Here is a 25576-nt window from a genome sequence, read left to right as displayed (position 1 = left end):
GCCTCAACATCATCGATATATATATATATATATATATATATATATATATATATATAGTAATACCTGAATGAAAGTACCCTACCTAGAGGGGTCATGATAAATAATAGCCAGTGTTGTCCAGCAGTCGAAAGAGAAAATAGAAAACTCACAATAAGAGACTTTCAGAAAAGATTTGGCTAAACATGACTGGCTTGGCGCAAACTTCGCCTCCCGTTCAGCGCATCTCCACTTCTACTTTTAATTGGAGAATACTCGCATCCGCATTGGTGGAGGAAGGGCCTACTGGGGGGGGGGGGATGGCCTCAGAGACCACACGCTGGCGGTGGACGGCTCAGATACGTCCCCAACAGGAATATTCGCTTCAATCACAAAAATCCATCATTGAGCATCAAAGACGCCTATCCAACACGAGCATCACTGATGAACTGTCGATTCTGCTGCCATGTCTGGACTTGGGTGGGTGCATACCATCTGGCGTTATCGCGAGCAGGAAGACGCATCCGAATAGAGCCCTTCTGCCTGTCTGACGCCCAAATCTAGAATGGATGTGACCCTGAAGTTTTCGCACACCAAACATATGGCAGAAGTCAAATCAAAGAGTATTATAATATGAAGAATTTAGTAAACATTTAAGTAATTTTTCCAGCCAAACCTCAACCGTATAGTAGCCTGTATTTATAAATAAGTATTTAAACTACAAGGATTGGTGTACACGAGGGTTGAGAATTGGGCTTCTGATGGAGGGATTCGGGGTTAGATTCGAATGAAATGCTTTAGGGAACGAGAGCCACCCGTACAAATAATAATAATCTGGAATTCGTAGAAGTCGCAGGGAGAAAAAAATGAACATAAAAGCACACATTTAGGAGTGATTTATACAGGCTGAATGAGAAAGTGAGCTCAAACTATTTCACTGATTCCAACTCTTACTAATGTCAGCGCTTAAATTTGCTTTTGGTAATATAGCATATGCATGATAAAAAATGTCCATCAAAATGTTACGCAGATAAGCACGTAATTTAGAGAACTTAGTAAGCACAATTTTCATGGGATTAAACAAATTAAATATGATGATGGCAAAAGCAATTACTGCGGTCAATCAAATCCAATGATCGTTCACACCAACAGGCTAGAAGACATTTCCCTCCTGAACCATGGATTGGGTTCATTTTCACCTAGGAAGCGAATATACCTTCGGTATTTATGAGGTCTTAATAGGTCTGAATTTATGAAAATTATCTCAGTAGCTATGTCAGTCGAAGCCTTCAATGCAGCTACTATTCTACAACATATTATTTGCAGGTAGCTATTATAAACACAGTTAATATTTTGGTTATCTTTCCGAGTTCTAAGAGTAAACCCAATGGTATTATGATCTGGGGGGACTACTTCTAAAAAAATTCAATTTAAGGAGTATCTTCATCACTATTCCCAAGATTTTCAACAGATTCAGGCGAGATGTAGTGGAAGTTCGTCATAATGAGAAACAAATTTGCACTTTTCCGGAGATTTACTGTAGTGTACAACGCGTTTCAGTTCATCGAACCATATTCAGGTACAAGACTTGAAGATCTTGCACCTGAAGATGGTTCGATGAACTGAAACGCGTTGTACGTTACAGTAAATCTCCGGAAAAGTGCAAATTTGTTTCTCATTATTCCTAGAATTAGTTCCAAGCGTGTATAAAATACGTTAATTTGTTAAACCTACAATAAGGTACTTGAAAAATTACGAATTATGAAGAGACAAACGCGAAAATATTTGGTACAAATGCTTTCTCCTTTTCGACTGGAATAGCTACCAGTGGCAGAAAAGACATGTGGTTACAACATTCAAGTACTTTCAGTGCGCGGAGTTAGCCACACGTGATACGCCATTCAACAGCGACCCAGTCTCTCCTCATTCGGTCCCTCGGCCGGAGGGAGGGGGGATGGCGCGAAGTGGCAGGCCGAAGAAAAACTCACCTCTCCTCTTAGGGTGTCCTGAGGAGGAAGAGGCGGCGACGAGGGTCGGACCCCCACCACGGTCGCCGCCGCACACGCTCAGTGCCACGGCCGCCACGAAGAGCAGCCTCCAGAGGGCAGAGGCGGGGCAGCAGCACGCCGACGAGGACCTCATTCTGTCGTCACGGCGGATCGCTTGGACATAAATGAGGAGCGAAGTGGGTGGGGGTAAGTTTTACGCCGATCGCGACAAAGTAAACCTCGCACGGTATGGAGGAAGGGAGGGCAAGGGGTGGCACGCACGCATACAGGGGCACAATTTCTCTCCACGGACCCCTGCCAACACTCGCACTGAACACTCCCGAGGGAAGCGAACGCACACACGACCTTCCCAGCGGCAATCGGGGAGAGAGGCGTCTGGTGACGCAGGACGAGTTCGCGGGGCGTGGGAAGAATAATGGGGTTTGGGGGGGGGAGGGGGTCGTGGCCCTCTTCGGAGAGATCCGAGGATGGAAGAGAGGGGGATGCAAGAAAGAGCCGACTAACTCTTCTTCCAGATCTTAAAATGAAGAGCCGAGAATGGCGGGAGACGTTGTAGTTTATGGGTGGGGGAGATGGGCAAATTCCGTTTTCAGATCACGCCTTCGAAAGAAGTGAAGACATCAATCAAGTCCTCCAGCCCGATCCCCTCTTCCCATCGAACGGCGACACGAAATGCCTTCCCACTTATCCTTCTCTGCCGTGCTCGCTCATTCGCCACGCACGCTTCCGATCGCCGCAAAACATATGCACCCCGACCGAGCGTCCCCTCTGCTTTTCCTTCGAGCCGCAACTCTCACTCACAGCCTTCGCCCTCGCGCGGCCCTCTTTGTGGGCCGGTCGCGAGGGGAAAAGATCCCCCCTGTAGGCGTGGTTGAGACAGAGACAACACGGAGGGCATTCAACGGAGTCCATCCGCTCTCACCTCCCTCTCTCTCGGACCCCATGGGCTTCAAGAGCAGGGTCGCCGACGAGCTGGAAGCCCTTCGCCTCGCGCCAACGGGAGGGGATCAATGCGGCGGCGGTCGAGCCTCGCGACGGCCATTGGCTCGCGGGACGCGCTTTTCCCCCCCTCTGCCACCAAGGAAACACAATCAACGCTCGATTATATTCGTAGAGCATCCGCGGATTATACAGAAATATTGCCTGCGGGAATTGTCCTCTGGGCGATATAAATTCCAATTTTACTTCAATTCCTCGCTTACTTCCTTGAGATTCATTGCCGTGTAAAGATACCGATCGTATAGTTCATGGCATCTGATGCGAATTCTATGAGGTTTCCGGCCAAATTTTGCACAGTTTTGGCCATAGCAATTGTGCGGCATATATGTCAAGTTCCCTTATATCTTTTTCAACAGTGGCCGAGGAATTGACGCTGCTTGACGCCCCGCCGACTGCAACGATTCAAGTCTCATTCCTCGATTGGTATGAATGCCAACGTGGCATGCGATCGCGTTAAGGGCGGTGACACAGCCAAATGCTAATGAAAGGATGGGCTGAATGCTCTTCTGACGGATAACCCGAGGACGCAGAGGTGGTGCTTCTTTCCTTTCTGACCGGCAGAGCCTTTCAAGTGACCCTGTGGGAAGATAGGAACACTTTGTGACTCCCGGGTGATAAGATAGGATACGGTCGACTTACGCACTCGGAAATGTCCCAGTCTTCTCCATAAAGATGTGCGTTTTTTACACCCCGCTGCATCTGCCAACCCTCCTTAAATAAACGGTGCACAAGTAATGAACGAATTAAGCATGCCACACATTACACATGAGTTAATCGAATGGATTTCAATTAAAACGCGCAATCAATCGCCCCAAAATTTTCACATTGCTAATAATTAAACGAGAATGTTTCAATTTATTGCTACCAAACTCTAGTGTATCTATATTTTCCTTCTGTGAAATTTTAATTCCATACGCACCCTCACATGACTTTTTTACGAGCTTCTCGATCAATGGGCATCACAGCGGGGAATAATAAAAGATGAGGATCTGTCGCGTGAACGAGGAGAGCCTTTTTAAATTGACGAAACGATCGTAAGTTGACGGGCGCCGACGTCCACACGGTGTACAAAGGACAACTGGGGTCGGCGGGACGGGGGTCACACTTGGTGGGATGCATGGCGATCAAATCTCGAGGGATGAATAAAGCGAGCATTTCCCTCGCTCATCAAAAGGTATGGGGACGGAGCCAAGTGGAGAAACAGCGCGTTAATCCTCGTGCGCACTATCATGCGAAGAGGGACGGACCCACGCAGAGGTGCGAGGGTTTTGATGCCCGAGGAAGCGAAGAGGCTGAGGCGGCTGGGACAATGCAGTAGGCTCTTCGTCACAAAGAAGGACACCCCGTAAATATGGAATGTACTTCCTCAGCACTTGACAGGGCGGTGGTGTTGGCGATCGCGGAGTTGGCCTTGACAGCACGAATGTAACGCCGACGAGTCGAAGTGATGCGAGGATGTCGATGGCAGGGGTTGGGCCTGCCAAGAGGGTGAGAATGGCCTCGCTCCTCCTCGAGGGTGCCACGTCGAAAAGGAGTCGGACGGAATGAGTATAGCAAACACCAATGGAAAGCGAGGAGAGTGCTTCGCTCCACTGCTCAATGCCGCACACCACAACCAGGTCCTCTTGCTGACTGTTCCCGGCAACGAAGACTCCTCCCACCCGCTCGGCTAGTCCTTCGGGCGGTGAATAGTCCAATTGGGGTTCGGGAGTGGAGTTCGGATGAATGAGGAGGTGCCGTGAGCGGAGGCCCACTGCTCTCTCTCCCTTCTGCCGCCCGCGCTCGGCGAAAACGGAGCAAGAACTGGCAAATCGGTGCTGCCACCAGCGGCGGGGTGGAAAAGAGTGGGAGTAGAGAAAGGGGACGAGGGGCGTTCGGTCTGCGCATGGGCCGCACGTCTGCGGTGGTGAAGGGAAGGGGGTGGGTGCTCACTGAGGGGTCTGGTACTTTCGGGGGAGGCGAGGGGAGCGGCGGGCGGGTGGTTAGCGGATGCGTGGTGCGGAGGAGACGCGGGAGGGAGGGAGAGCGGTGAAGTCGCCGCACCCCTCTCGTTCGACCCCCCTCGCTTCCGTTCATTCTTCGCCGGGTGAGACGCGCTCGACACAAATTGAAGCTACGTCCACACTATTTAGGCATTAGGGCTTCCGTGCACGGTTTTAGATGGCTGCCTAAATGTAAGTAAATTAAGGCGCCCAATTAAAAGGCAACTTGAGAGCCCTACGCAGTACTACTGTCATCTTATGTCGTTAAGAAATAGGAATTAACAGTTGATGTACGAATATAAATACTTTGACATTTGAGATAGATGGTGGGCCTGCTTGCAAAAACAGGCCAGGCTTCTAGAAGATTGGTTCCAAAAATGGAGATTGAGACCGAACCCAAACAAGTCCACCTTTCTCATTTTCAAAAGTTACCAGGACCACAGGATGCGCGGGCTGCCACAACCCTCAATTGAGCTTTGGCAGCACCGGATCCAACCATCTGTTTCTGTAAAATATCTAGGGGTCACCCTAGATAAACATCTAACATTTAACACACACATACAAGACGTGTGGGCGAGATGCAGCCGTCGAAGTGGCCTCTTGCGGGCGGTTCGGGCAAGGGGTAAAGGGGTCTCAATCGAGTGTGGCTTGATCCTGTACAGGGCCTTTATACGCCCTGTCATGGAGTACGCCGCACTCGCGATCTTACCTTATAATAACAGCCTCAACGTCTGGGCCGCCCTGGAGAGGAGGATACTGAGGCAGCTGCACCTTCTGCCACCCATGTCTCCCAGCTCAGAAATCCACAAAATAGCTAATACTGAACCTCTCCTTCACAGGTTATGCCGCCTTCGGGCACGGACTGCAAACAGAATGGCCATGTACAATCCTGACCTACTGGAAGACATTCTGCAGTGCACCCCTTCTGTGCTATGGAAACGCCCCATACAGAAACTTCTCTCGCCAGCATGCATCATCCGACAGCAACTTCGTCTGTACTACCCGGAGGCAGAACTTCCACCTCAACGGAGACTCCTGCCGGTTCCGGTTACGCTACGCCCCAGCGAAGACTACCCCCTCTTCGAGAAGAAGACTCGAAGAAAGAAAAAGAACAAAGATGTGGACCCTCAAGCTCTTTCACAACAAGTGCCAGTGATATGATACGTGCGTCTAAAACTAAGACTATAAGACAATTATTGTTATACTTTGTTATTGTCATTAGACAATTATTGTTATTGTTGTTCACACTTCTTCTTGTAATCTGTCCTTCTGGCGGCCTGCGGAGGGTTTTTCGGGTTTCCCCTTCGCCTCGGGCGAATGCCAGGCCTATGCTACCCCGAAGAAAAGAGTTCCGGATTTTGTGTTTTTTTCTTTTCTGCAACCGCTGATCAAAGACATTTTCCACAGCGGTTCTAGTCCCTGAAGAGGCATGTGCCTATAACAGGGCTTCCTTGTTAGTTGTACTGTTACCTATATTATCTGTTATATTATTGTTATTACTGATTATTGTTACTGTTTTGTACAACTACTTGGATAAATAAACAACTTTTGAACTTGAACTTGAACTGAGATAGATGGTGAAAAATTTTGTGTGCCGTTGCGAAAGTCATGCTATGGTTCGTGTGAATTTCTGAGTTTAATTTAAGATTCACTCGGAAGGTTTTACTTAAATTTTTCAATTTATTTCTTTTACTTTAGAAATTCAAAGAATTAATGGAAAAAGTTTCTTATTTATTTTCTGATATCGGACAATATTTACTTTTTATCGGGTATCCGGTTTTCTTAGATTTTGCTTCAATTCAGTGGTAGTAGTAGTTTTTATGGGAGGCACCCGACGGCTGAGGTCATTTGCGCCATTAGGGATGGATGGGAAAGGAAGGGTGGAGAGAAACCCTGCGTCGGTATTAGCCTACCCCTTTCGAAAGGTGCCAAGGGGTCCGTTTAGTTTAACGTCCCATCAGACGGACGTCGTACTCACTCTAAGTGCTCTCCACAAAGCATCTCATGCAGGGATAGCGATACCATTGAAAAATATCTGTCGCCTTCAGGGTTTGAACCCGGGCCCTCTTAGTGAAAAGCCTGTACGTTAGCCACCGCACCATCCCGATCCCCAATTTACTGGTTCAGATAGTATTTCATACTAATAATTTTAGACTTTTATCTCATTATTAATTTACTCAAGGGGAGTTTTTCGGTCATAATTCCACGTCATTAACTGATTTAAGATGTGCTATGGGTAGAATGTGGTTTCTTTTATTTTGGCGTACTCTTATAACTAAAGTTTTAAAACATTTATTTAAGTCTAACTTTGCATCACTTGACTTTTAATGAAAGAATTATTTCTTGTGGACAATAGTTATTTTTTGTTTGCTTTATTAATCTTTGAGTTTTAGTCCTTGTACTGAAATGGTGACTTTCTTTGTCGAAGTTTTGCCGAACGACCAATGATTACCCAGTTGGATGAATGTAAACAGTTATCCTCTTACGAAGGAATTACTTAATGCGAACAATCTTCAGGGATAACATTACCCTATAAGGTTACTGTACGTAATGTTTAGATGCTAACACAATATTCTTAACAAGCACATAAGCAAGAAATGGATAAAATTACAGTCCTATCCTCGGAAAAATTATAACTTCTGTGAAAGTCCAACGGATGTGAATAATAATGTACACTTTGAAGCACTAGCGAACAAGAAGAAAGAAACTCACACGTATTCCGAATATTCGGTGATTAAACGACCTTTCTTAATGGAGAGAAGGAACATAGTTCTCAGTTCCTTCTCATCCTCGAGAAAGGTGGTTTGACCACCGAAATTTCGGAATACGTGTGAGTTTCTTTTTTCTGTGTACTATTCGGCACTTCCGTGTTACGTCTACGAAAGCATATATATATATATATATATATATATATATATATATATATATATATATATATATTAAAGGAGGAGCGAGATAGCGCTAGCGAACAAGAACACATAAAAATGAAACTCACACATTTCCGAATTTTCGGTGGCCAAAATTTCTTTCTCGAAGGAGAAAAGGATCAGAGGAGATGGCTTCATGTTGCGTGTCCATGTGGCCGTGAAGCTTCACCTTCTTAATTCTAAAATTCTAGCTTGCACCTTATTTGATACATTTTTAGTTCATCCTAAGGTGCAATTGTTCGTCAGTTGATGGTGTATGTGTTTTCATGCGTGTAGGTTGAAAGGGTTTTTGCATGACTGTGTACGCCACTGCGGGTATGGGTTTGCATGAATTGGTTGGTTTTAAATGTGGTTTTGTTCTCTTTTTCGGGTGGTGACTTGACATCCCCCGCCATACGCCCTTGCGGCGGCTTGCTGAGTATTATGTAGATTTAGATGGATATGTTAAGGACATATTGCAGGCCCTCACATGCTATGGTAGATCAGATCACCAACGTAAAATCAGGTAAATTTATTGTAGAACGATGCGACAATTTCAGAGTGTAAAAATTATAATATACATTGAAATGCACATTAGCGGATGACTCCGTTAAAAGTTACTGTTGCGGCATCTCCCGCAGTTTCTTTGGAATTTGGTACCGTAGAACGGATAGATTTAAAATCTCGTTTTTTCCTCGAATCATTATATTTCATAAATATACATGAAAGTAATCGCGTAGGAGATAATTAGAATTGGTAGTGTATATATTTGTTTATATCTTGCATGTTGTTCTATTCATTTTATAAACCGATCTTTTTAACAGTTGAATTTGAATGTACGTATCCTGTTATTAAATATTGTTGCATTTACGTACTTTATTTCGTGTGATTAAGGTTTGCCGAGTGCACGGACAAACTAATATTTGTGTAGAGGTAGCATGAATTGGTTTTGCATGTGGTTTTATTCTAGTTAACGGGTGGTGACCTAAACCCCCCGCCACGCGCCCTTGCGGAGGCTTGTGGGGTATCGTGTAATTATTGATGTACGTACATGTTGATAGATGTAATATAATACAGGGAATGTGACACATTACACCGCCCGCCCACAGAAAAAGATGAGGAACAGAAGGTGAAGCTTGGAAACAACAAAGGTTTGGGAATCATTTATAGGAAATCAATTTAAAGCTAGATAAAACTTACTAAATAAATTCAGATCGCATTCGTATGTTTCAGCACCGAGGTTTCGCAAATTATTTGCACTCCAACATATATTGTTCGCTAGGATCATTAATAAAAAAATCCGGAAAGAGATGCTAGAACCAGCAAACTCAAGGACTTCTTCTTCCCAAGGATGATGCGGGATAGCAACTGCCAGGGTAACAGATAGCAAAAATTCCCCTCACTACCCATTGCGCTGGGGAATAGTTAGTTTTACTCATATGCATGCACCTTCACTAATCTCGTGTATTTCCCTCATGACCGCATGGAACTGCCATTTAATGAATATAGTTCTCGTTACAGTATAGCTTTCCCTGTTTTCCAATTTTTCCTTCCATCCCTCGTCTCTCTCTGTGGGGGTGGGGACGCTCCCACTGCTTGTCTGCTGCGGTGTGTCACATTCCCTACCCCGGCTTTAGGGGCGGAGACAATGAGTTGCATGTCCACGTGACGTTGGTATTTTCTCTTGTTACTTTTAAATTCGACATGACCTCTTGTCTTGTCATGGTGGAGGTATTCCAAAGAGCACCAGGTGGGAAGAATGAACGAGTGGGAAGGATATAGGAGACGAACGGAAAAGGGAAAAAATATTCTGTGAAAAACTATCGCATGACGTACAAATTTGAATAAAATGCTGGAGGAAGATTTATTCAAAACAAGAGTTTATTCACGTAATAAATTTTGTATGTGAAAAATGGGAATAAAAGTGAAACAATACCATTTGTATGAGATACGACTCGTAATACAGGCTTCTATTCAGGCCAGAAAGGTCATGCAGAATACAAAAAGTAAGGACCAAAAATTCTGGAATTATATGGGCATGCAAATCATAGTCTATGTCGTGATTATAAACTCGGACAAAGTCTCTTTAATTATAGACACGTCTGGTCATGGTAGAGGCGCGTCTTACGAGGCGTGCCTCGTATAAATGGTTGTGGTTCACTTTTAATTCTATTTTTCGTAATACATGTGGGCATGCTATATGATTGGTGTTCGGTCGCCCCCTTTCCGCGGGGTTTTTGGTGATTCACGGGGTGCCAGGTGCATGATGATGTAGACGAATTGTATGTATAATGGTTGGTGACCTACCTACCCTTGTAACACGTCCTTGCGACAGCTTGCGGGGTATTATGTTGATGTAAATGTAGATTTCTCCGCCCTTAAAGTCACAAAGAGGGAATGTGACACACCGCTGCAGGCATTATCCTGCCACACGCCCTTGCGGCGGCGTGCGAGGTATTATGTAGTTGTTGATCAGTTCAAAAAGACAAAACGCTGATTACAAAGTTACGAGGGTAGGCTAAAAAGTAATGTACACATGCTTGTAGAGAGCGAACGAAAACAAATGGCAAGATCGGGCAAAAAAGACATTAAAGTACAATTCTTAAGTTTCAAAATCATATATTTATTTTTCTACATAGTCATAGGTAAGGCTAATACATTTCTCCCAAAGTGTAACAATTGTTTTCATTCCGTCGCTGAAAAACTCTTCCGACTACTCTCGAATCCAGGACTTGACAGCTGCCTGCCTACCTCATCCTCCGAAGCGTAATGATTACCCTTGAGGTGTCTCTTGAGTTGAGTAAAAAAATCGGGGGAATAAGGAGGGTGTGGAATCGGTTCAAATTTTAGGTTTTGCTGAGTCTCTCCAGTTGCGCGCGAGGTGTGTGGACGAGCGTTGTCATGTTGCAAGATTATTGGCGCCAGGCTGTCTTCAACACGACAAACTCCTTCCTTGGATATTCCAATAAGGTTTGCGATACGCTTTTGAGTGATTCGCCAGTCATTTTGAATAAAATCTTCGACGACTTTGCGACGTTTAACATCTGTGGCAGTGACCGGACATCGCTGCGTGTTTCATCAACAATTATGGCTTTTCCAGGTTCGCAACCACGTAATTTTACTACCCATCGATCTACATTAGACCTATCAACAGCATCGTCACTATGAACAGACTTTAAACGACGATGAATCTGAGAAGGAGTCACTTTTTCAGCAGTTAAAAATTCGATAACAGCATGCTGTTTAGCTCGCGTTGACATAGCACTATAGCACGTCTCCATACTTCCGCTTCTCGAAATACACTTGATGAATGAAACGGCTTCAAACCTGCGCATGCATGTTGTGGGGGAATGTTACTTCCACATGCCACCGGGATTGATTCTGAAGGTCATTTTGTCTTGTCCTACCACCTTCCTCAATGGAAGGAAGAAAACGTTTGATGTTCTTCCTTCCGGTGAGGAAAGTGGTAGAACCATCGAAAAATTGAAAAAAAACTCTTTTTTTGTGTTTCTTTGGTTTCATATCTTCTCCACGTATGTGACCGACCTTATATTCACTTTTTTGGAAATTTGTATAAACAGAAAAAGCAGCTGAGATTGACTTCTCCTCGATGCATATGTTTTTTTTAACATTTACGACAGCAGACTGTTAATAGTATCAGACGTGACTTCGTGGTAAATATCGATAACCATGACAAAATATAATTTTGTCATGTTTGATGGAGTATATTACATCTACATAATACCACGAATGCCGCCACAAGGGCGTGTGGCGGGGGGTGCTAGGTCACCACCAGTAAAACCATGCGCAAAGCCAACAAATTCATGAAAATCCACACTCATCAAGGCGAATGTGATATTCACGCTAAAACCTTTTTAATATACGCGTATGCAAATACATATACTATCAATTTACATGCACATGCACCTACAATTATACTTAATGTTTACGCAACGTTCAATCGTGTCCTCGCTTGTAAATGGAATGTCTGTAATATTTTTATGATGATTTTGGTTTCTTATTACTATGATTCCTCATTATGCGGGGAAAGGAAGAATATTTGTATCTCTCTGAACTGGCATCTATTTCCCTCATCTTTCTTTGTAGTCTGATCTACCTAAATAATGTGGCGCCATCAAAATTCCTTTAGTGTCAGTATTGAACATGCTTGTTTTGATCCTTTCGAAGTCTCACTTCTTCTCTTCCCGTCTCAAGTGGCTCCAAGCCTAATTCTCATAAAGAACCTGTCAAACTCGTCTTCTTGAGTAACAAATTTTGACATATCTGGTGGATTTTCTTTGGACTTTGACTTAATCCGCCGCAGTTAGTACTGAACCCTCTATTTCATAATTTATGCCCAGCTCATGAGTTCCTTTGTTCGAAAATTTCAAAAGTGCGCATTACCTATGTTAAGTGCTAACATCCATTCCTTGAAGATATTTAATATTGTGTCTAAGACTCAAGAGAGTAGCTCGTAATCTGACTGGTTCCTTATTTCACTGTATACGTACCATCGTGTCGTTGTTAAAAAATCGGAGAGTTCTGCTAAAGTGTGAGCTTAAATCATCAATGTATATTAAGAATTGAAGCGGCCCTATTACAAATCCCTGGGCGACGGCCGATGTTACATCTACCACAGTTGGTCACAACACATCTTTGACTACTCTTTATTTGTAATTTCACAATAAGTCTCTAATCCAATTTATAACTTTCCAATTGATACCATAGCATTTAAGTTTGTGTAACAAGTTATCGTGTGGGGGTTCCTTGAAAGATTTCTTGAATTCCAGAAATACCATTATCAACTTCTGTCTTTATTTCTCCCGATCTAAGTATATCGTGAATAAAAATACCCAAGTATGATCCGCAGGATCGTTTCTTCCTAAATCCGTGCTGGTTTTGACTGAGTGTCTTCCTGCTATCGAGAAATCTCATAACGTTACTGACGATAATGCGTTCTAATTTTTTCACAAGAGGTCGACGTTAAAGAAAAATGTCGGTAATTGGTTGGGTTGCCCCTTCGCCACCTTTATAGATTACAGTTTTATGGGCTAGCTTTCAGTCGTGGGGCACTGAGCCTATCAATTTTAGAGAAACACTTACCAAGAGAAGGGCAACATCTTCAGCTAACTCCTTCAATATTCTAGCAGGTATTTCTTACGATCCTGGCGCTTTCTTGGCTTTGATGTAGCAGTTCCATTCCTTTCTTAGTCAGTATTATGTCACTCGTGTTCCCTGGGTGGGTGTGGAAGCAGTTTGGTGCGTTTGTGTACTTATTGTAGACCTTATGGAAAAACCTATTTAAAATAATTGCCTTTTTCACGCTGCCGGCAATAAAATCGCTTTTTTCCGTCTCCAACAAACGCTCAGTTAAAAAAGTTCCAGAACGTTCTGAACTAAGCGTTTGGTGTATTTCTCTAACAATTTTTCTAACAATTAACGACAAGAATCATTTTGAAATTTTCTCAGAATATTCACATTGCATTTTTTATTTGAAGGAGTGTTGGGCTTTGAGCATGAAACTTTTCGTTTTAGTACGACATTCTTTTAGTTTTTATATTGATATATTCATATGAACTAGGCCACTACTTTTTAAACTCTTTTTACATATATCATTGTAGCCTTCTTAATGCCGATCTGACTTCTCCAATTGGCCTGAAAAAGAAACATACAGCGTTCACCAGGACAACCTGCTGTCACCTACTCACAAAAGTGCACTGGTGGTGGGAAAACATTTTTAGGATAGAGAGCAGGTCATTTAGTGGGTCACTATTATATGGAGCTAGCGCATATAATATGCTTAATAAACATATAAAAGTGACCGACAACACTGACATTGATGAAGAAAGACATTTGACACACACTTCTCCATAAACGCGTCCTAAATTACCGTCAGACAAAATAAGGGCGTCATTCAAAATAAAAATAATCTATTTATCCTTGTAATAAATTGCAGAAGCCTATAAAATAAAACAGCGGACAATCTGTACTTGAAAATAATGACATAGAAAGCGTTTGGTGAGCCTTATTACGATCTAAATAACCCAACATTAACTAATGCTCTTTCTACAGACCTCCAGACTCAGATTTTAAAGCACTTCATGCCCTCGATGAACAAATATAACAATTTACACGTAAAAATAATATGAGTATCAACATAATGGGTGGTGACTTAAACCTCCCTGGTATCGATTGGGACAGCAATAGCGTTACATCTTGGATACGCGATCGTGAATCTTGTAATTCTTCGTTAAAATTGATTTAAAGAAACTCACTCATCAAGGAGTGCGCATGCCCACCCGTGGAAAGAACATATTGGATATATTTTTTATGAACAACCAGAACGTATCATGAGTACATCAACTGAGAGGATTTGATTGACCATAAATCCGCTAATGGCAACTTCGACTTAGACAAAAAAGATTTTTAAACCAAAAAGAAAAATTTCTAATGACCATAAGCAGACTTTGAAACTTTTGCAAGTCAGTTAAACTATTTACTACCCAAGTTCTAATTGTGCTTAAGTCATGCCAACGTGGAAGAAACTTGGACACAATTTGTCAATATAGTACAAAAGGGCATCACAATTTTCACCCCTGTAAAGTACGTTAAAGCAAATCCTGACCCAAGGTGGAACATTAAAGGCGTTAGAAAAGCACTTCACAAGTAGAGAAAGTTACACTCTAGGCTAAAAAAATGCAGGCATGAACACATCAGCCTCAAAGAATAAAAATTTATTTGTATAAATTATAAGTACAAGTATAAATCCTCTGAAAATGAAACCTAAATACAATTTCGTAGCACCTTGCGGGTATTTCAACCCTAAACCTTTCAGGTGAGCTACTTTCTTACTGTCAGTGACCTACTGTCAGTGACCTACTGTCAGTGACCTACTGTCAGTGACCTACTGTCAGTGACCTACTGTCAGTGACCTACTGTCAGTGACCTACTGTCAGTGACCTACTGTCAGTGACCTACTGTCAGTAAATACCTACTTCCAAAGCACTATTACGAACGATGTTGCCACTGCGTATCTCCAAGAAACAATACATACTGAACCCACGGCAAAATTAACAGCGGACGAACAAGGAATTCTCAAATTTCTCAATGAGGTTAAACCCAAAAAATCCCAGGGTCCCGAAAATATATCAACTAGGCTGATGAAACATTCAGCACCTAGCATCGCCTCGAACCTCGAATTTATATTTAATAAATCCCTCAAAGAGTGCAAAGTCCCTAAGAATAGGAAAACCGCGCAAATTACGCCTATTTTTAAAAGTGGTGAAAGGGAGAACCACAGTATTTTACAGGCCTATTTCTCTCACCTCTATGTGCTGCAAAATTTTGGAGCTCATAATTGTCAGTTCCATTATGAGATACCTTGATAACATTAATATTTTAAGTGCAAATCAACATAGATTCAGGATAGCCCGCTAATGCAAGAACCAATTAGGATTATTTACACATGACATACTCTTATTGGATGAAAGTGTTAGGCAAGTGGAAGCGATCTTTTTAAATTTTCACAAGGTATTTAGTAAGGTTCCCCGTGGTAAACTTATTCATAAATTGAAGTTCGCAGGTATAAACCAGGGCCCAATAAATTAGGTAGAAGACTTTCTTTCAGAGCGAGAACAGAGGGTAGTTATTGACGGCGCTAGTTCCGACAGTGTACGAGCCACGTCGGGGGTACCTCAGGGAAGTGTAATCGGGCCGTTGATTTTCTTGATTTTTGTTAACGATTTGAACCGTGCAGTGAAAAGTAAGTGATTTATCGATAGATATCTGGGGATGAGGATCGTTTAATTCTAGCACAGGATTTACATTGCATTACTAAATGGCGTTCAAAATGGGGATTCTCATTAAATCTTAATAAATGTTCGGTGGTAAATTTTTTTAAAAGATCAGCGGGATTTTTTTTCCAAATTAGCTTGATTTGGCCTAGAAGTAGTTGATGCGTTAAAATACCTAGGAGTTACAATCACTACAGACTTAATTTGGGGGACCCACGTACGTAAAGTCTGCGGGCAAGCTTGTGAAAAATTAAGATTAATTGGACGCATTGTCGGCAGAAGTGACTCCAAGGTCAAGGAAAGTTGTTACCACGCTCTTGTAAGGCCTTATTTAGAATATGTATGGAGTCCATAGGATCCAAGTGAAAAAGGCCTCATTCAGGAAATAGAAAAGGTTCAACGCTGAGCAGCCCGTTTCTTTAAAAACTGTGACGATAAAACGAAAAGCGTCACTGAAATGCTTATCCAGTTGGGGTGAGAATCCTTAGAAGAGAGACGATGCAATGCAAGGTTGAACTTATTTGATAAATTCAGATCCGCATGTTTCAGCACCGAGGTCTCGCAAATTATTCGCACTTCAACATACATTGGTCGCTTGGATCATGTATATAAATTCCGGGATATAGGTGCCAGAACTAGCCGACTCAAGGGCTCATTATTCCCATGAACAATACAGGATAGCAAGTTTACGTAGGGTTATAGGTAGCAAAAATTCCCTTTTGGTATCCTCAGGATCTAGGAAATTAATTCTACTCAATTTCATTGCCCTTTCACTAACCTCGTGTGTTGTAATGTCATAATCCTTCCTACAGGACCGCATTAGAATGTGGTCAAGCGAGAAGGGTGTAAGTTGAATGGATTTTTGCATGAATGTGTACGAGTTCGTCCCTGTGTGTCAGGATTGTATAGGTGTGTTGATTTACAAGTGGTTTTGATCTCTTTCCTCGGATGGTGACCACATACCCCAGCCACACGCCCTTGCGTGGGTTGCGGGGTATTATGCAGATGTATATGTAGAAAATACAGGATTGGGGTGCAGGATTTCTCGGTGATCCCCCTATTCTACTTGTTTAACACCCTGGGACATCCATCTGTTCCCAAACTTGAAGAAATTTGTTACTGGGTAGCCTTTTTAAACTTCGAATGCTCGTGTAGAAGTTATTGGCGAGAATGTGGCTTTTCATGCTTGTCAGTTACAATGGGTTTCACACGCACATTCAATTTTCTGTGTGTGGGAATGGGCATGCATTTGTTCAATTTGCATATGAATTTATTCTCTTTCGCGAGTAGTGGGTTAAGCCGCTCGGGGGTGTTTATTGTATGCATTGTGTAATATGTTTGATTGATTCAATTCAAGTTTTTCTCTAAGAAAATATATACCAAGTTTTTTCGGAAATATAATAATATATATTTTTACTTGATATAAGATGTCGGAAGGTACGAATATTTCTCCACCTATTTATGCTAAAGGTTTCACTGCCGAGAAGGAATTGGAGGAGGTGCCACAGGCAAGGCGCCTTGTCGGTTTCGCAGAGGACTTGGGTGCTCCTATCTCCTTCAGCCTTCCTCGCCTTCATGTTCTCGCACTTTTTGCCTCGGTCACCCTTTCCCCCGCTCAGTCTCTCTCCCCCGCCCTGCGTGGAAGCGGTCAGAATGAGGTCGGCCTTCTGACCGCCGCCCCAGGTCTCGAGATCACACCGCCCCAACCCTCGCCACTCCCTTTAACCACCAGCAGCAGATCCACCTTCCGCTGCCAATTCACCATTCCACCCCCACTACTCTTCCCTTTCTCCAACACTTCCTGCGAAATGCAGAGTCGAGGGGTCGGAGGGAGACATGCCACCTGCCTCACTTCTTTTTCCCTCTTCCTCACCTTCTTCCTCTACTCTCCCAGGAAGCACAATTCCAAGGGTTTTTGTGTGAGCTCCTAATTCTACGGCCTGAAATTCCACCCCCTCCACCCCACGGACCCAGCTAAGATCACCCATCACCCTCTCCCTTCTGACCCGGACCACGAACGAGAGACTAGCATCTTTTTTTCCTGAACACATCCGGTCATTTTTCTCTTTCCTCTTCCCGAAAGCATCAGAAACACTCCGAAAGTGTATCCCCGCCTGCAGGTACATCTCATCTTCTCTCCCTCGTTCATTTTTTTCTACTCCAGATGCCCATTGAGGAGTTTTAACCAACCTCACCCTATATTTCACCGGTACTTTCACCTCACGAAATCGACATAAATACCACGTAATCCACCAAAATGTGTGTGACAGGGTGTGCAAGCACCAGGTGGGCAGGCTAGGTGATCAGGGAGAGGATGGGATAAGCAAAAAATATAAAATAAAAGTGGATGAAAAACGTGTAAATTTCTTTACAAGCTGCTCGAAGACTATTGCAAAACTTCAGTTAATTCACCTAAGTAATTAATGCCTTATATATTTTTAGGTCCCCTTCCATCCCTTGTTTCTCTCCGTGGGGGGGACTCTCCCGCTATCTGCAGCGACGGGTCACATTACCTACCTGTTTCCTTGGGGAGGAGACCGTTTTATGTTGCTTTTTCATGTGGTAGTGGAGTTTCGCCTTCTTGCTTGTTATATTCTGGCTTGCGCGTTGTTGGATGGATTTCATGCTACATCCTAGGGGGCATTGTTTGTTGGTTTATAGTAAATGTGTTTGCATAAGTTTTGGAAGAAGGGATTTTTACATGAGCGTGTACGCCACTGTGGGTGTAGTTTTGCACGTGGTATTGTTCCTATTTACGGGTGGTGACCTAACATCCCCCGCCACTTGCCCTTGTGGCGGCTTGCGGGGTATTATGTAGATGTAGATTAATTAGTTCTTTGTTACCAAAAAAAGGGAATAAAAATTAACCAAAACCATTTCTACGCCAGGCCTACATCATAACCAGATAGGTCGTGCAGACTAAAAATAAGGAGAGGAAATTTCACAAATACATTGACAAACAAAAGTCCCATTACCTCTCTTCACGCAATCTCATTCTCCCTCCCCAAGGCCTTAAAAGTCCTTCTTTGGCACAATTTTTGAAGACTCACGTTAAACAAAAAATTCAGACGGATGGAGCGGCATTTCGGAGGGCGAAGTCTCCATTATGAGAATATTATGCCTATACTACTTTGGTCACTGGAGAAAGGGAGAGAGGTATCTATATTTACATATTGTCCCACAAGCCACCGCAGGGGCGTGTAACATCATCTACATCTACATAATACCCCGCAAAGCGCCGCAAGAGCGTGTGGCGAGGGGTGTTAGGTCACTATCCGTAAACAGGAACAAAACCATAGGCAAAATCAACACATACATGCAAAAGTACACCCACAGTGGCGTACACACTAATGCGTAAATACTTTCATCCCACACGTATGCAAAAACATAAAACATCATCCAACAAACAATTGTACCCCAGGATGCAGCCTGAAATCTATCTAGCAACGCACAACCTAGAATATGAAAAGTTATAAGGCGAAACTCCACCACCGCATGAACATGCAACATACGGGGTATATTCAAAAAGTAACGCGACTTGAGTGATTTTTCAAAAAATATTTATTTATGCATGAATATCTATTTTGCCCCCTTCGAAGTAATCCCCATCAGATATTATACACATTTTCGTTCTTCCACAAATCCGGGCGTTTGTAGCGGATTGCTTCTCGCAAATTCCGCATAACTTGCAGGTAATATTCCTTATTTACCGTTCTACCCTGTAGCAAGAACTCATGATGCACCATACCCCTGTAATCGAAGAAAACTCTATGCAAAACTCTCACATTCCACCGAACTTGGCGCGCTTTTTTCGGTCTTGGCTCGTGCTGCAGCTTCCATTGGGATGATTGAGCTTTAGTTTCCACGTCATAACCATAAACCTATGATTTGTCACCAGTTATGAACCTCTGGAGCAAATTTGGGTCGTCACGGACCGAGTCCAACACCTCATTAGTAATGTTAATGCGTTCCTGTTTTTGGTCGAAATTGAGCAATTTTGTTACGAATTACGCGGCGACCCGTATCATGCCCATATCGATGGTAAAAATCGAATGGCACGAGCCAATCGATATGTTCAGGTCCTCAGCAGCTTCTCTAACGCTGATTCGACGATTGGCCAATACTGTTTTCTTCACTTCATCAATTTTTCGTCTGTTGTTGATGTGCTCGGGCATCCGGCAAGCTCTTCGTCGTTCACATCCTCTCGGCCCCCTGAGAACATTTTGTACCACAGATAAACGTTGCTTCGGTCCAAGATAGCTCCTCCATATGCCACAGTCAACATTCGGTATGCGTCCGCGCACTTAATTTCGTTTTTCACATAAAATTTGATACCTATTCTTTGATCCATTTTTTGGAACAGTCAAAAGTCGAAGACAAGCCAAAACACGTCCAAGTGAAACAGCTGTCAACAATTAACCGAGCATTCAAAATTACCAAACTGTTCGGCATAAAAGGGAGATATAAGAAACAACATAACGCTCTAAAAAATTGAAAATAAAATAAACATAATCACGGCTATTATGTGTATATAGATGCAGATAGATCTTTGTCAATGGAATCAAATTATTTGCTGAAGTCAAGTAGGAGAATAATTGTTGCCATTCTTATATCCATAACTTGTCGAAGGTCATCAGTTATTGTGACGAAAGCTCTAGACATCCTGAGAGTCTTGAGGGAGCCAGACTGGAATATACCAAGAATATTATGACGAGACATAAAATCTATTATTTGTTAATGAACAAGTTTCTCTAACGCTTTGAATAAGATAGGTACGATTTGGAAGATAAATGGTCGGTAATCTGGAGATGTGGTTTTTGATTTTTTGGGAATGGAGGAATTTAATTATTTTTCCACAAAAAAAGGAACTGTTTCCTGAGATATCGAGCTGTTGAAAGTACAGGGTGCGTTCCAAAAGTGATGCAAATGAATTTCCCGCTCCGCTCCTATTGGTCGGAGTGGGATGGAACCACTTGGAGTTGGTGACGGGGACGCTAAGCTTTTCCGCGAATCTTTGCCATCACTGGTGATGAAACCGAGGTTTTCGAATACGACCCAGAAACAAAACGCCAAAGCTCTGAATGGCACATCGACCAGTCCCCCAAGCCCAAAAAGTCAAGAATAAGCAAATCAAAAGTAAAAACAATGCTCATTGTCTTTTTCGACAGTAATGGAATGGTCCATAAGGAATTTGTCCCTCAATGACAGACTGCTAACGCTACCTACTACATGGATGTGCTGGAAAAACTCCGAAAAATAGTCATCAGAACCGGGAAAGACATCACCTGGCAACTCCATCACGACAACGAGCCTTACCACAACGCGCTACGAGTCCGCGAGTTTCTGGCCATACACCAGGTGCTATCGCAGCCCCCCCCCCCCCTATAGCCGTTACGTCGCCGCGGCATAGTTCTTTCTGTCCCCTCGGATTAAGGCAGCCCTGAAAGTAATCCGCTTTTCTTCCATAGAAGATATCCAATTAGCCGTGACGAAGACCTTGCCTGAGGTCCCCAGAAACACCTTCCAGGGCGCTTACCGGTCATGGCAGAGTCGCTGAAAAAATGTGTTGAGGCCAAATGACAGTACTTTGAAGAATTTTGAGGGCTTGTGTAAATCTGTTCATTAAATTAATTTAAAAATAATTGAATTACGTTCAAAACGCACGCTGTATTCGTGGTGCATGGAAATTAGAGGGGAGTTAATTTATGCAGAAGCAGAAGAGAAATTCCATCCGACGCTTGTGCTGTGGATTTAATTTTTCGTAATGAGTTACGAACTTCTAATTGTGCTACCGAGACAAATTGAAATATATTAGCAGGCGGTAGATTGTTATTTATTTCGTCGTGGGATACTTGCAGATTACTGGTTTTTGTCAAAGTATCCACTGCGTTTGGCAGCAAGTTCAATATGTCGCACGACTGCGAAGAGGATAGAGGTACATCCTTTTTTTTACCCATTCCGATAGATTTAAGTTTACTCCAGAGGTTATTTGGCTGTTCCCTTATGCTATTAGGTCAATAAACATATCTCATTTTTGCATTTCTTATCTCCTGCTTAGCTATGTACTAAGTTTTCTTATATTTATCAAATAATGTTATGCTTTTTGATCTCTTAAAAGTGCAGAAAGCTGTATCGTGGGCAGCCATCTATTTTCTTACGTCTGGTGTCAGCCATGGTGCAGGTGTTTTGGAAACACGTATATTTCTTTCAGGGGCGAATGATGCCAGAAATATGATTAGAAAAGAATTTAAAACTTCAACTTTTTCGGCGGCATATAGATATTTAATATTGCACCGTGGAGGTGATGCAGGGGAATCAGTTAAATCATAATCACGTATGAGGTTTAAGTTACGTTTACGAATAGAGGTTTGCTTAAAATTTGTGGTATTGAGGGGATAGACTATATAGATAAAGTAATGGGAGAAGATGCCAGTTGCAGCAAGTTGACCATAGGAAACAACTTTTTCAGGATCAGAAGTAATTAAATGAAGAATACAATGTATCTTTCCACTGTCCTTTAGGAAGTTACATTGCTCATTCTTTCATGTTAATTAAATGAAGAATACAATGTAACTTCCTAAAGCACAGTGGAAAGATACATTGTATTCTTCATTTAATTAACATGAGTTTCCACAAAGTTGAGCTGGGAACAATGGAATATCAGAAGTGATATTCAATTGATCCACGTTGAGGATACTTTAGTTGTATTCGTTGGATCAAATAGCTAGATATTTAAATTGTAAGTATTAAACATCTTCCAGAGATAAGCGGTAACATGGGAGCTTACATTTGAATTCAAATTAGCATTGAAGTACCCTGTGATTATGAAATGTTCATATTAATTGACATATTTCTTACTTATTAGATTAATACTGCAACTTTTTGGAGTACATTATTGTCCGTTCCATAATGAGATACCTTGATAATATTACCTTTTAAACTCAACAGATTCAGGCGACATGTGGTGGAAGTTTGTCGTTCGATCAAACCATCTTCAGGTTAAAGACAAGATTCAACTTGTAATACATCATATTTACACCTGTTTGAGGAAAGAGGGGGGAGAAAAGAGTGAGGTGAGGAGTAAGGTAGGCGGGGACAAAGAGGGGAAATATGGTAAACCCAAAGAAACAGGGAAACGAAAGGAATAGAGAGGTTAAAAGAGGGAGGGAGAGAGATAAGCGCTCGTTGTCATTATTTTGAGAGGACGGTGGCAGGTAGCTGGTATCCTTGTTAATTTACCCCTAACTATAAAAACATTCAACCATGAAAGTGAAAGACGAAAGGTGAAAGTGGTAGGCAAGTAGGTGCGATTAAAGAAAGCTGTCATTTTGCTGTAGTTAGAACTCATTTAGAATATCCCGCTATTATTTGGGATTCTAGGTAGAAAATTTGGCAAACAAATTAGATAAAGTCCAGAGAAAATACGCCATATTCGTTAAAAATTGTTATGATAAGAACACAAATGTGACAGGCCTCTTAGGGGATTAAGGCTGGGAGTCACTTGAGATATGAAGAGAACAAGCGAGACTTAAACTTTTAAAAAATTTCAAATCAAACGAATTTTACACTAAAGACACTATGACCCCCCACTACATAGGTAGATCAGACCACAAAGATAAAATAAGAGAGATAGTTTCCAGAACAGATATATACAAATACTCATTCTTTCCCCGAACAATCAGGAATCGTAATAGTAAGAAACCAAAGTCATTTAATAAATATTTAAAACATTTAATTTGGAAGTCGAAACAAAATTAAACATTGCAAAGACCGGGGGTGTTAGGGTGCCATCCGTAATTAAGAGAAGAAACCGCATCCAAAAGCGTTAGTAGATGGAAAAATACATGGAGGTAACACCTACTTAAATTTTAATTTATTCCTGTTGTTTTGACCTGTGTTTTGTGTGTGTGTGTTTCTATTTCTCGGCGCAATTCAGCGACATAAGTGATTACGTCGGGCGCTTCTTTTATTCATCCATGGATTATTTATTCAGGATTGCTTAAAATTACAGTCAATTTCTTAAATGTTTTTTCGGTGTCGGTCAACGTAAAAAAATCGCCCGCTCTGGCTTCCGACGCTGCGAGAATGGGTTTGCTCAATTGTCGCAGCGATTCGCAGGCGCGCCTTATTTCCTCACGCCACTGCGTCGGGAGAGGTAGCGCCCTTTTTTCTTTCTCCAGCAGTCACAGGGTAAACGGGAAAATCCTCACCATAAAAAAAACCATCTGGAGGCTTGCCCTCTTTCTCGTTCCAAGAAATCCAATAACTTCCACGCACACCGACGCGAGATCACTCGAACGGCACTGGCGCATAGGCCGTCCGTCTTCCTAAGCTTTTCCCGTCTCCTGCCACCCCACTTATGTATGTGTATACCTCCCTGGACGTGTAACCAAATCCGCCTTTTTATCATCATGAGGAATGATCCCGTTTGCGTTGGCGTCTGTTGTGCTGCGCACTTCTACCTCACCTCACTACCCCCCCCATCTCCAAAAATCCCCATCCTCCGTAGCCATGGCGACACGAGCACCCGCAGTCACCGACTTACCGGTCTCAAATGCTCTGGCCGTGTCGGTGCATCGCCTGACCCTAGCAAAACGGAGAGAAGTCTGTCGAGGGGGGCACACGATTCGGCGCCGAAGACAATCGTCCCTCGTGCCGCGTATCACATCCCTCTCTCAGAAGGATGGGGTTGCGGGTTTTGGGAAGACTCTTTCAGTAAGGGCGTGTGGGGCGTTGCGCGAGTGCGTGTGCACTGTACGAGTAGGGAGAAGATGCGTTCAGTCAGGAGGCGCACGCCAAGAGGCGGTGGGAGCAGCTAGAGGGCGTCCATTTTTAGTAACTGGAAAAAACCCTATTATGTTTATTTCCAAAAATATTTAAAGTTTTCTTTGAGAAACGAAGAGCGTATTGCATCCACAAAATTAGAGACCGCATATTAGGAATGAATACAGAAAGGAGTTAAAAATACATTACATGAACCTCGGCAATCTGGTCACACCGACGTTGAAATTTCTCCTTTTGGGTTGCTAATCTACATCTACAAAATACCTCGCAAACCACCTCAAGGGCGTGTGGTGGGGATTGTTAGGTTAATACCCGTAAAAAATAATAAATCCATATCCAATAAACCAATCATTTTATGCAAAAGTATTTGGACAGTGACCTTGAGCGTTCTGATCATATGTTAGGCAGGTAAAGGGGGTGAGTAAAACGTGGCTTGCTTAAGCGTATTGCAATGATATTATTCAGAAGGATAGTAGAGGAAAAGCAAATATTCTCAAACTTTCAATGCATTATCACAAACAACAGATCCACCGAGTATCTCGAAGGAAAAATACATTCTGAAACCTTGGAAGATATAACCGCTTTTGTTAATTCATACATTAATGATATCGGGACTTAAGCATCCAGTAAACTTCGTCTATTTGCTGAGGATGCCGTGATATACTCTATAGGTAGATATCTAGTCATGAAGATAGAGTATCATTAGCCAACGATCTAAATGGGAGAGGACACCGTTGTATGTTGCATGTCGTCGTAGAATTAGCACCTTACAAGACTATAAAAAATTAAGATGTATTGGGAAGCTTATAAAAAATTGGGATATGTTAGGCGCATTGTTGGCCGGAGGGACTCTGAGGTCAAGCAACGTTGTCACTGCGCTCTTGTAAGGCCTCATTTAGAATACGCATGTTGTGCGTGGGATCCGATTGAAAAGTCCTCATTCGGGAAATTGAGAAGGCTCAACGCCGGGGAGCCCGTTTCGTGAAAAACTGTTACGATAAAAGGAAAAGCGGCAAAGCAATGCTTATGGAGTTGGGTTGGGAATCATCTAAATTTACTTAATACCCCACAAGCCGCTGCAAGGCCGTGTGGCGGGGGGTGTTAGGTCACCACTCGTAATGAAGACA

At 42.7% G+C, this 25576-nt stretch overlaps 1 protein-coding gene across 2 annotated transcripts in view; it reads right to left on the bottom strand.

The window, feature by feature from the left end:
* Positions 1-4764, bottom strand: part of LOC139686651 (zwei Ig domain protein zig-8-like) — a 54775-nt gene extending 50011 nt beyond the window's left edge. For both annotated transcript variants that reach the window (XM_071583687.1, XM_071583688.1), the window contains exon 1: positions 1965-4764. In XM_071583687.1, coding sequence (XP_071439788.1) covers positions 1965-2118 — 154 coding nt within the window. In that variant the 5' untranslated portion in view covers positions 2119-4764. The remainder of the gene's footprint in view (positions 1-1964) is intronic.
* Positions 4765-25576: the final 20812 nt, after the last annotated feature.

Source organism: Hetaerina americana, unplaced genomic scaffold (assembly GCF_022747635.1).
Source record: "Hetaerina americana unplaced genomic scaffold, ioHetAmer1.1.p SCAF_145, whole genome shotgun sequence".
In the NCBI taxonomy this organism is placed as follows: Eukaryota; Metazoa; Arthropoda; class Insecta; order Odonata; family Calopterygidae; genus Hetaerina; species Hetaerina americana.
Note: the sequence above shows the minus strand (reverse complement) of the source record. Positions and strands in the feature narration are given on the sequence as shown.